Raw genomic sequence first — 12,970 nt, 5'->3', positions numbered from 1 at the left:
AGGACTTTATCAAATTGATCTGTGGGTCGACAAAACAATCGAACTTCCTGATTGATGTGAAAGGGACCAGTCAGTTTCTGTGACGTTTGAGGGGAAAGGAGAATTAAAACCCTCCCTTTCCTTGGTTACTACCTTTTCCCGGCTGGGGAAGGTCCTTCATCCACGTCCTTAAGTTTTGTTTTCAAGAACCGGAAGACATCTAGGAATTGCTGTGATCTGCAGAAGCATGTTTGCCGATTGAGGGGAGAAGGGAAGTGAAAGAAGCGTGCAGGACTGAAAGGCATCCCCTCGGTGCATCATCTAAAGGCGTCTCTTTGAAAAACTACAAAAAAGGGGACGTCGGAAAGTCCGTGGCTATACTGTTTCCCGTCAACTTCCTACTTCCTGTCTACTGCCGATCTAGAGCATCTGCAAAAAACTTGTTGGTTTTTTTTTAAAAAAAAAATAACCTTCAATTTCTACTTTAAATTAAGGACTTTTTGGAAAAAACTCTTATGCTTACCAAAGCTTATTAATTACCCACACTCATTAAAATCTTTGATCTTGGACCTGCCAAAATCGCTGTTAAGAAGGGCATTCTGGCAAGAAACTTCCATGGAAAAGTTAATTCAGGATATGTTCAATCTACAAAATGAGACAAATGCAAGGTATTATGAACGACTACTAAATCAACAAAAGCAGATGTCAGCACTGCTGGAGCAGATGATGACCAAATTTAATATCTTCACCCTGTCAATAACTCAAAACAGGAATGAATTTATAGAAGATTCTGAAGATGTATCTCCAAATACTGCAATGCTAGAGAGCTCTTTAGCTGAGGAAGGAGAGGAAGAACATACAACAAACCAAATTCCAATAGCTTTGCTGATACCAATGGAGTTGAATGTAAGTGATCTCTTCAATTTGCTTGATGAACTGTTCAATACCTACTTGGACAGGAAAATCCGACTTGTTGAGATCTCCCTCTTAGAATTGGAAGCAGAAAATACTGTAACTAAGATACGCCTTGAAGACTACTCATTTGTGGAAGAGTGCTTGCTGACAATTTTCAAGTATCATCTTCGGTGTTTAATGAAAATGATGAAAAGAAGGAGGCGTTGGAAAACCCGGATAAAGGGACTAACCTAAATGGCTCCAGTGTCTTTTGTGGTGAAGATTAACAAATGGAATTGGTTAAAAGGACAGGCTTTAAATGGATATGGATCTTATTTGATAAAATAATTTACTAGTAATATTTCATTGAATGGTGTTAGGGAGGAACGGAGAATTTAAAACAAATTAAATTTCTTAATGGAAGTAATTAATGCTACTTTGTTTTACTAATCCTTTTATTGTTATTGTCCTTTTTTGATTTTATTATATTATAAGATAGAATTAATTATTAACCCTTTTTTCTTGTTTTTTTTTGTTTTCTTTTTTGTTATAGTAAGGGATAGATAAACAATGGAAATAAATATTAGGATTAGAAATTTTTATGCAAAAGAATATATAAATTTATTTTGAGACGGAGGAGGGTATAGGGGAAGTTAACCTATGATTGAATGCAACAATCTTGGCGAATGTTTTTTATATATTTTGATGTTTATTGTTTATTTGTATTTGCTGAAATATGTGTTTAATAGTTTTGAAAAATAAAAAATTTTATTCAAAAAAAATGGAAATACTAGAGACTATACTTTCTTTTCCGACAGACACCAAACATATTCAAGGATTGATATGTGCTGGATATCAAAAACCTTAGTTATCAATCTAGATAGTGCAAAGATACAACCAAAGACCTTTGCAGATCACAATCCATTAGCAGTAACTTGGCAACGAAACAGTGACAGAAGGGGAAGATGGAGATTAAATGGCAACCTTCTATTACAAGAAGACATAGTAAAAACTAGAAAAGATATAGAAGATTTTTTTAGATTAAACACAGAAACAGAAAAGTCAAAGCATGCATGGTTAGACGGTTACAAAATTTTAAGGAAGAAATATGTCTCCAACAATGGGAAACCTTAGGGATGAAAGATATAACATTTACAGCCAGTCAAACATGAAGAGAAAACTGGTATAAGATGTTGTATCAGTGGTATATTACTCTGAAGGATATTGAGAAAATGGACAAGAGCTATAAAAAGAAATGTTGGAAATGTAAAGAGGTGGATGTGCAAAAAGACAAAAAAAAATTGGAAAGAAATACATTCTGAAATCCAGAAAATTTTAAAAATTAAATGTAATATGGAAGCCACGAGTATGCTATTGGGCATTTTGCCAAAGAATATTTTAAAAAAGTGGAAGAATTGTTTAGATACATGATAACAGCAGCCAGAGTTACATTTGCAACAAAATGGAAAGGAGAAGAGTATCCATGCCGGGAGGACTGGGAAAATGAATTAGCTGAATATGCAGTAATGGCAAAATTAACAAACGATGTGAATAAAAGACCAATCAAAGAATCTCAAGACAAATGGAAAGCATACTACTTATATGCTTCTTTAAAAATGGGGAGCAGAGAACGTTGAAATGATATACATGAAATATTAGTAATCCTCTTGATGTATTGTATTGAAAAGGTGTTAAAGGGGGGGAGAAAAACATTTAAATATATCATAAATAGTAATACTATATTAACTCAATATTCGGAAAGGTTTTTTAAAATACATTTATAGTTGTTACCACTGCAAGTTTTTTTCCCTCATCTATTCTATTTCATTACAGTTAATCTTATAATACTGTCTAACATTATTATCACGTTTATCCAGTATTGTTGTAAAGGGTATCTTATGATAATGCTAAGATTTATTATTATGATAGTCACCATTTAACGCTCATGATTACATCATTATTTGCTACTCATGATTGTTGCTATCATCTTTCATTGATTATGTTTACTATATGATTGTTTATTATATATACTTTTATTCTTGTTTTCGTTTGTAATTGTAATTGCTGTTGAATATGGTTTCTACTCTTTCTTTTTTCAGTTCTGTCTATATTTATTTTTAAAATCTTACAAAAAAAATTGCAACTTATCTCGGGTAAATTTCTAAACATGGAAATTGGAAGATGTATTACAGTTCTGCCAAACCTAGCACCATACAAATGCTATCTTTAGGCAGAGCTGTATCTTGAATATAGCCTTTCAGGACAGCCAAGTTAATGAGCAATCGGTGAGTTGGAAAAAAATTAAGAACTCTGCCTTGATTGTGTTTGAGGAATTGTTAGGACTTGTTTGCCTTCAGAAAATTGAATAGTTGTTTGAAAAGGCAGCAAATCCATTGGAAGCATTGTTGGGAGAAACTCCACATTGTAGAAGCTCACCTAAAAGTGTTGCTTAGAGTTTCAGATTAGTCAGAAACTCTCTGCAGTGTGGAAATGTGAGGCTGTTGCATCAAAAGGAATCCCTTAAGGATTCTCTTACAAACACCTGGCAAAACTTTGTGTGCTCCTGTTAAATCACACTAGGACTTGGCTAATACGTGGGCCCTAAGTTTATCCCCCTGGGCTCACTTTCTTTTTAATTGTACCTATTAACATGAATAGAGTCGGAGGGCTTTTGACAATGCCTTAGACCGCTGGTATCTTTAAACCCTTCGGACAGGCTGTAACTGGAAATTCAAGAATCCTGGCAGCCACTCTTAAGGTATCTGGGCCTCGCAGGAAGAATTCTGCAAAACGGGAGCCTGTTGCCATCTTCCCATAGATAAAGATGCTAGTTTCATAGTGAAACAGCTTCTGGTTTGCAGATCTGATTTCCCATAGCCCAGCCTGTGCTTTAGAGCACATTAAAATGTGCAAGTATAGGTACCTACATAAAGACATGCCCTGCAGTCTGATGATTGCAAAAAACAAAAAAAACAAAAAAAACCCAGCCAATTCCTGCCCATTTCATTTACCATCTCCCTACACTCATCCTTTCTTATTCTCTCGTGTATCAATTAGAGGAGCTGTTTAACTATGTATGGTTGCGGGGGGGGGGGGGGAGAAAAATCAGGCGTTTTTGTTCTGCTTTCAGCACCTGATTCTTATATTTCCCCCAGTAGGCTTCAAATCCCCATGATAAACATGACACAAAGAGACTTTCTACGGTGCAGTGATTTACTAGATACGAAGCATCAGACAGGGAGGGTTTAATGTGTGATGTTCTAGTTGAGAAGTTTCAAATTTCACAGTTGAGTATCAGTAAATACAAATAAGGGCCATAATAATTAGGGCATGTGCATTCTCTTTATTTTCTGTAATTTGGGGAGGGGGAGGGAGGGCGGCGCAGGTTGAAGGGGAGCAGAGATGCCGTTGTCAGAAAAAAGTCATTACACAGTGAGCGACTTAATGATTTTGCTGCAAAAAAAAATCTCGCCACTGAAACCCGCCTGTTCAGAAAGTCCCATGATATTTAAGGCCAGCTCTAGAGAAGCAGAATATGGATTACATGAATTGGGCTTCTCCGTAATGTATGGGATGGGGAGAGAGAGAGAATTGCAGGCCACAAGTTTGCTTTTCAGGTGAGCCGGAAAACTTCATTTCATGTTAATCGTTTCTCTTTATGTACTCCAATAATGGATTACTCGCTAAGCCACCTACTCTGTTTACCCAGCTAACGAACTGTGTGTAGTAATTAGCGGAGAGAGGCATCATTAAAGGATTAGTTTCTTAAGATGAACCGATCGGCATAGGTAAACTTAGCGTGTTCACTGTCCCTGTTCCGAATTATCTCTGGAGATAGGCTCAAAAATGGTTTCCCCATGTTTGGTTGGCAAAAAAGGGGGGGGGTTGCCAGTGTTTCAGAATCTCTTCCTTTTCCCCCCGGAGGCAGCATCCACTCAGCGCAGATGCAGCTCCTAAAGATGTAGCATAACGCACCAAGTCTTTCAACATAATGGGACTTTTAACAGAGCCTGGTTGAGCAAGATGGTCGGTATTAACTTCACTTAATGGAGTCGGAGGGGCCTTATGAATATCTCATGCAGTCGGTGGCTGTAATAACCCGCAAGCTTTATCATGTTACGAAAAGCCGAGCCTTTTTATCACCGGAAAACTAATCGCAGCGGCCCTTCCCCCTTTTTAAGATAGCTGAAAAAGATAACGCAGCCGAGGCCGCTCTATAAAAATATGTGCATAATACTCATAAATATTTTAAACCGATGCCGGTTCTCCTCCTGAATGTCTGGGCTCTCGTAGGAGGAAATGGTTTTAAGCATGCTTCCATTAAGAGCTGTGGTTAAGGGGTGGGGCGCAAGCTCTCTTGGAATCCTGGTTAAACTCCCCCCCAAGCAAAGCCCCGTTTTGTTCTGAATGTGAAGTGTGTCCCTCCGTATCGCAGACTCCCAGAATCCACAGGGACATTGAGCATGGAGCCATGGCTGAGCAGCCCATCCGTGGGAGCCGCCGCCGAGCGCAGGAGTTCTCCGGCAGCCTCGACAGCGCAAAGATATGACTGCCGGAGCTCATTTGAGGGAGATCCCGGTAAAACCTCAAGGTGTCTGACTGACCTCCAACTTCTATCAACTGTTTATTTTTATTTTTTACTATTACTATTATTCCCCCCCTCCTTCTGGGAAAGATCAGGTTCCTAAGGGAAGCTGCAGTTTTCTCCGCAGCGCAGTGTGATAACAGCATTTTTGTACGTGGCAAATAACCCCCCCCCCCTTTTCATTTCAGGATTCCTCAGTTTTGTCCGAGTGCAGGCTAGGTGTGCGTGGGGGGTGGGTGGGAATACATCCACAGCGGTCTGCAGAAAAGCCCTGCTCTCAGACTGCTTTTTCAGGGGAGAGGGGTCCACTTCTTCATGTCCCTTTTAAAGGATGCTGCCACCTGCTTTAGAGTCACGCCTGTGTCTGAAATGGTCACAGTAACATAATAGCAAGGCTTTGGTCCCAATCCCTGCATTATTCGAAAGAGAAAAGTCAACTGTTTTGGAGCCGGCTCCAGAGCTTAGATGCTTTTCTCTGAAATCAGGGTGTGCCTACCTCAAACTCTGGAAGCACTGATGGCATCCAAACTCTGGGTTTGTTTAATTAATTGATTTATACCCCATCTTTCTCCCCAGCGGGGACCCAAAGTAGCCTGCCTACCTCATTTCTCCTTTCCTCCGTTTTATCCTCACAACAACTCTGTGAGGTAGGTTAGGCTGAGAGAGGGTGACTGGCCCAGGGTCACCCAGGTTTGCCTTTTAAAGCAAATGTGAGAAATGGCCCTCTAGCGCAAAGACGGCACATAGGGAAAATATCTGCTTAATCTGGTATAAAGTGCCTGGTGGCCACAAACCTAACAAGGGGTAAAATTAAAAGTGCAACCAAAACGGAGAGGTGATTATAGAGACCAAGCTAGGTTTTTCCCCTCCCCAGATAGACTTTGTTCAGACTTACACACACACACACACACACACACACACAGATTCTCTTCTCCCCCCTTCCCCCAGTGAGTGTTTTCCATTTCATGCTGTTCCAACTCTCGGGGCTCTTCTAATGATCTCTGATCTTTAACCTGGCACAGGTTTTCACTCGCACTCTCTCTGTAGGGCTGAAGTATTCCAGTCATGGGCTTTTAGTCCATTTTAACAGGTTAAAAGGGCAAGCTAAAACGGTCACTTTCTTCAGCCTGGTGCACTGAATTTGGGGTGTTGTCAGTTCCCTGAGGACCCCTGAGCTTCCCAGCAGCTTAGCTAAGATTCTTCTTCTTCCCTTCTTCTCCTCTTCCCATTCCCTCCCTTCCCCCATCTGTATACGTCAGCTTTGCTTGTGCTGCATATCTTGTAAAACTGGGCCTCTTTGGAAGATGTGTTCCAAAATCGGTGGCATCGATTCAAAGCGCCTTCCACTTTCTCAAGAGGCTCGATGCCCTTGAGATAGGGAAGGTTCCTCCTGCGAGAGAAAGTGCCACCATTAGCAGAACAGATCTGCAGGATCCAGCTCCCTAGTTTTGGCCCCTAAAAGATTTGCATGCAGATGAACTTGCCAATTCCATCAGCATGTGGATTATCTTCTCAACCGCTGTTTAATATATGAGAGAATCATCAGCATCTAAAATGCATGTTGCTTTGGAATCAAGGGAATTGGGAACTCGAGCGTATGGATGTGATCAAAAAAAGAAACCCACAGGAAGCTGACAATATCTCAAAAAAAAAAATCTTTGTCTTGTTAAAAGGAGAAAAAGTGTTTATGGTATATTAGGACACACATTTAAATGGGGCTTGGAGACCACAAGTGCTGTCTGAAACCAAGTACTGAAATAAATGCCAAATCGTTCCATCCAGAAGAAAGCTAAAACTTTTTCCCCTCCTCTTATTCAGATCTCGCTCCAGATCGCCCCGGAGAAGGGCCCACACACCTGAGCGGCACAGAGAAGAAAGGGGTGTCCCGACAGCTTACCGGGTTAGCAACAGTCCAGGAATGAGCAGGAGACGCTCCAGGTAAGGGCTGAAGTGCGAGAAACTGCCCTGTATTTTTTGAGAGGTCCTTAGTAGTAGTAGTCGTTTATTGCTCATTAACAAAGTCATAAGCATATACATATAACATATAGATGCCTAAAATGTATAAAATACATGAAGTGTATAAAACTTATAATAAAATTATACATGTTCAACAAACTCTCTTAGGCCAAATGCCAGTGTCATTTACCGGGATAGTTTTAAAACCATTACCTGGGTTAAGTATTTGGTGACCTAATAGATTTTCTCGATATCCACCTCTAAATCTGACAGGAGAAAGGGAATGATCTGGGGTTCAGAGGGAAGATTTTACTTTGTTATGAGGTCCTTAGAGAGTTATTTGGCTTTGTTTAGAACCAGATACTTATATTCAGAAAATGTAGAATCTTTTTTTGGTTGGTATTGGAACCTCGTTGGTATTGAGGCCTCGTTCAGACCCTTAGGGATGCACTACAGTTCTATTAACCTAGAGAGCCAGGGTGGTGTAGTGGTTAAGAGCTGTGGTTTGAAGCGGTGGAGTCTAATCTGGAGAGCTGGGTTTGATTCCCCACTCCTCCACATGAGTGGCAGACACTAATCTGGCGAACTGGATTTGTTTCCCCGCTCCTACATATGAAGCCAGCTGGGTGACCTTGGGCTAGTCACAGCTGTCTTAGAGCTCTCTCAGCCCCACCTACCTCACTGTTGTGGGGAGGGGAAGGTAAGCTGGTTTGATTCTGCCTTAAGTTGTAGAGAAAGTCAACATATAAAAACCAACTCTTCTTCTAATCGGGTAGAAGCCCAAGTGGAAATATTACAGTCTCCACTTCTGCTTCACCTCCGTGTCGTCAGTAGACTTGAGCTCTTCCATAGACTATGCATGGAGCATGCTGTGCTTGAATGAGATTTGAGTTCCATTTGGTGTAGTTGGATCCAGGCTGTGTAGGTTCTGTAGTTCATCTCAAGAAAATTCCAAGCAGATGGGATAAACACCAGTCTGAGCATGCAAAGTTGCCTTTGTTTACATATACATTGCAGTTACCTCAATAGTGTTATGTCTTCTGTATTTCTCTTGAATGCTCCCAAGTCTTGAAGGGAATCTCTCGGCACTTTGAAGATAAACAGATTTATTGCAACTTAATAAAATTCATGGAAGCTTATATTAGCCTCTGTGCTACAAGGTTCGCTTTTGTTTCCCTGTAGCGAACTAACACGGCTCCCCCTGTGCAATCTCAAACATGTTATTCTTCTTAAAGAATTACATTTAAATATTTACATTTTAAAAAGTCTCTGGGTGCAATCCACTGGGAACTCGTACATCAGCCTGACTGGAACAAGTTGTCCAAAAGCCTAGCTTTCCTTCCTTCCCTTCCCAAAGACTCGGGTCGTGTTCTCTGATTAAAAAATGCAGTGGGGGTAGTTATTGTACTGTGATCAGGGTGAGTTAAAATGGGCATTTTGCTACACTTTGGATGCATAGCTGTGGGTGTATTATTTATTCATCAAAAATAGTTCTGTGCCATTTTCCTCATTGAAAAAAAAAGTAGGCTTCCTATGCATACAAAACAGTTCCTGTAAGTGTCTCTGGAAAAGACAGCCATGCTAGGAAAAGCTGAAGGCAGCAGGAAAAGAGGAAGACCCAACAGGAGATGGACTGACTCAATCAAGGAAGCCACGGCCCTCAGTTTTGCAGGTCCTATTAAATATAGGATGTTTTTATTTATTAATTTATTGTATTCCATTTATACTGCTTGGCCTGCAGAAGGTCCCAGGTTCATTCCCCGGCATCTCCAGTTAAAGGGACTAGGGAAGTAGGTGATGTGAAAGACCTCTGCTGAGACCCTAGAGAGCCACTGCCGGTCTGAGTAGACAATACTGACTTTGATGGACCAAGGGTCTGATTCAGTACAAGGCAGCTTCGTGTGTTCAAGGATACACTGAAATAGCTTACCCTGTGAGCAGCAGTCCAAGAATGGGCAGGAGATGCTCCAGGTGTGTGGGGGAGTACCTATAATAGTTTAACCCGACTCTGTCACCCGGCAGCCTGTAAACCAGCAGCAGAGATCAGTTAAAATTAATTACACATATGAATTAAGACCCCTAAACAATACCAGTGTGCACACAGGCCAGGTGCGGATTCCAATATGGTCACGACTGCACATGTGATACCAAGGTGGTAGCAACTGTCAGTCTACCTGAGTGCAAGGATGTGCGCGTGGCATCAGATGTGAGACTTGAACCTTTGGCAGGGAGCTATTTTGTACCGCAGGTTGCTGAATCCAGAGACTAGCTCATCTCAAATGGTGAGAGTTTTCTCCCAATGAAGGCGAGCAGAGTGGGAGGTAGCAAGAGCTTTCTCAGCGAGTATCATCCCCCGGGGTCCTATTACCGGCTGCCACCTGCCCTTTAAAGCATGTGGGGAGCCCATCTGGTCCCGCGCACCCTCTCCTTTCAGCTCCCAGAACAAACTCGGCGAATGCAGCCACACACAGAGTCAGTTTCAGGGGAGCGTCCGTGAACGTCAGATCCATCTTCCTATCATAACCTGGTTTTAAGATGGCTTAATCCTCCTGCCCTTCTCGCCACTGGATCCTTTCAGGGAGGATTATGATGTGAAAGTGATGAGGATCGTGTTGAAGATCTTAATCGCTTGCCCTTGCAGAATTTCACTGTTCCTTGGAATGCAGCTGTGTCTAGATCAGTGATGGCGAACCTTTTAGAGACCGAGTGCCCAAACTGCAACCCAAAACCGAATTATTTATTGCAAAGTGCCAACACAGCTAGAAGTCCACATGGGGCTAGGGGTTGCCAGGTCCCTCTTTGCCACCTGCGGGAGGTTTTTGGGGCTGAACCTGAGGAGGGTGGGGTTTGGGGAGGGACTTCAATGCCATAGAGTCCAATTGCCAAAGCGGCCATTTTCTCCAGATGAACTGAAATAGCAGATCTCCAGCTACTACCTGGAGGTTGGCAACCCTGCATGGGCGGCCGAGTGGGGGAAAGCAGCTGGAGCATAGCCCCTACCCCTTCAGTTTGGTTCTTTTTCCAACTGTTATCTTCTTACGAATTAAAAAAGACTGTTATGTGGGGGGGGTGATGGTGGGGACAGCCCTCTGCACGTGCTCAGAGACACCTTCGTTTGCATGAATGAGCAGAGTGGAAACCCGAGCTAAGCGAAGGGCTCAGCTCCAGCACAAATGCCTGGCGGGCCCCCGTTTGGCCCTCACCGCCAATCCACCGCACTGCAGTCACCAACCAGCCTGCTGCAGATGGCCGCCCAGGCGTCCCACTCCCAGTTTAGCCCCGTCCCAGCTCCGCCTCTTCCAGTCCACGGCAGAAGGCTCATCGTTGTCTTCACTTCCAGAGAGCGCAGCTGGCGACTGCAGAGAAGGCGCTGGGAAGGAGCCCAGCGCTTCCTGGAGGAGCCTGAAAGGCACCGCTGGTCCCCAGCCTCCTCAGCCGGGGGAACGAATTCAGGCGAACTCTGTGCTGGGGCGACGGCTCGCGTGCCCACAGAGAGGGCTCTTGAGTGCCACGTCCGGCACGCGTGCCATAGGTTCACCACCACTGGTCTAGATTGTCACACAATACCAGAAACTCTGGGGGAGCACTTGGGAACCTCTGCTACAGACGGGTGGTTTTTGTAGCTGTAAAGTCTTGAGTATTAAAACAAATGCTCCCATATGTTTTCATCTAACACAGCATTTCCACTTATTTGTAGAAGGCTGGGTAGGAAACGGACTTTTAATGTAGATGTGTATATCGTCCATCCTTTGGTGATTTGTCTGCAGAGAAACTAATGAGGCTGAGAGGGTTCAGGGGAACATTTTAGGGTGCCCACTCAATTAATATGGTATCCCTGATATGGTCAGGGATACTTTAAGCTTTACTATTGCCTTATGCATCCAAACAGATTTGATGCTATTGTTTCCTGCAAAGGTACACTACGCAGGAAGATTGGTAATGATAAATATTGTTCAAGGTGAAGATATTCATCTTCATTGATTTTCAGTCCCTGGTTCAGTTTCTGAGAAGCTTCCTGTTTGAAAATTACCGAAGCCAATTTTCCATATGGACAAGAGTAGTTCACGTGTCTTTCAAAAATGAAGCAGAACTGTTTCTCACTCAGGAGAGATGGTTTTTCTCAGATGCCTTTTGCACTTGTTCACAGTGATGCTTCCGAGAGCCAGCATGGTGTAGTGGTTAAGAACAGAGGCTAATCTGGTGGATTGGATTGGTTTCCCCACGCCTCACCGAACTCACAGGGTGTCTGTTGTGGGGAAGGGAAGGTAATTGTAAGCTGGTTTAATTCTCGCTTAAGTGGCAGAGAAAGTCGGCATATAAAAACCAACTCTTCTTCTTCTTCTTCTTTCCATGTGTGTAAGAGATGCAGTGTGCACTTCTGGCAAGTCATCCCACTGCAGGAAATTTTATTTTATTGACTCTGTTAATAGTCTGCCTTTCTCGCTGAGACTCAAGACGGTGTGCAAAAAAATTAAAATTCGGGTTCAGGTTTATTGGGCCCAATTTATTTGGGGAACTCGAAATAAGCTGAATTGGCAACTGTGCCTTTTGGTGAGGGATGACCTCTCCTTCTGTACAGCAGGGAACAAATGTGCTGTGGAAATGAAATCACAGTGGCGAGGGGGTGGGCTGTCTGCCGAGTTGAACAGGAGGAAAGAAAAGCCTCATTAACATGCTTGATTTAAAATGAGGGAGGTGTCTTTTTCCCCACAGTCGCCTCATACTTACAGCCTGTGATCCAGTCAGACAGCTTGTGAACTGGATATGTGGGAATAGACGGGCATGTTTTCGAGTGAAGCGCTTTCTGTGTGCATAAGGGGTTCGGGGGGGGGTGTATTTCGGAAAGGAAGAGTTTCCCCAAAGTCGCATGCTGCTACTTTCCAAACTGTTAATTTTTATTTCCATTGGAGACATCTGCTGCGAACAGTCCAACAGTTTAACAGGTTTTTTCTCTCTCTTTTTTTTAAATAGTTTTGCTAACTATGCTGTATCCTAACTGCTTGGTTTGCTCCGTGGTCTCCAAAAGTAAAAATAGCTCTACCCTTTTGTCATCTCCATTGTCCGTGAGAGACGAGCACGGAGGCAATTTAGTGCATGTTGCAGAGCTGGAGGGGAAATATGGTCCCTGGGATAATTGGGAATGGTTGAACAGCACATCCCAACGCATGTTATTGTAGGAAAGTGTACGTTAGGGTGTATAATAGCTTGAAATGCAGAACTTGGTGAGTGCTGGATTTTCAGCTTGGTCGGTGCCGTCTTCACCACTTGCTCACTTGTCTTATACATGCCGGAACAGAGGGTGGTGGGGTGCACGCTTCACGTGTGGTTGAGTTCACGCACAGTAAAGATTTTCCTACTGGCGTTTTGTGCCACTCAGCAGAGTATATGTGCATTTTGAGCATATGACCATAGATGGTTTGGCCTCTGGTTCAGTGAAGAAGCTGGAAATTGGTGACTGTTAAGGTTTCGGAGAGTCTTTCTGCTGGAGTCTTAGATGCTTTTAAACACTGAATATTTCTTCCAAGCTCAAGCCCTTTACTTTTGGTGAAAGCCCTT

General features: G+C 42.8%; 1 protein-coding gene across 1 annotated transcript in view; it reads left to right on the top strand.

The window, feature by feature from the left end:
- SFSWAP (splicing factor SWAP) overlaps positions 1–12,970 on the top strand; it is a 125,277-nt gene that overhangs the window by 95,942 nt on the left and 16,365 nt on the right. Inside the window, exons 15-16 of the mRNA XM_056859526.1 lie at positions 5,309–5,464; positions 7,277–7,396. Of these exons, the coding sequence (XP_056715504.1) occupies positions 5,309–5,464; positions 7,277–7,396 (276 nt within the window). The remainder of the gene's footprint in view (positions 1–5,308; positions 5,465–7,276; positions 7,397–12,970) is intronic.

Source organism: Euleptes europaea, chromosome 13 (assembly GCF_029931775.1).
Source record: "Euleptes europaea isolate rEulEur1 chromosome 13, rEulEur1.hap1, whole genome shotgun sequence".
Taxonomy (NCBI): Eukaryota; Metazoa; Chordata; class Lepidosauria; order Squamata; family Sphaerodactylidae; genus Euleptes; species Euleptes europaea.
This window is presented reverse-complemented; position numbering and strand designations above follow the sequence as displayed.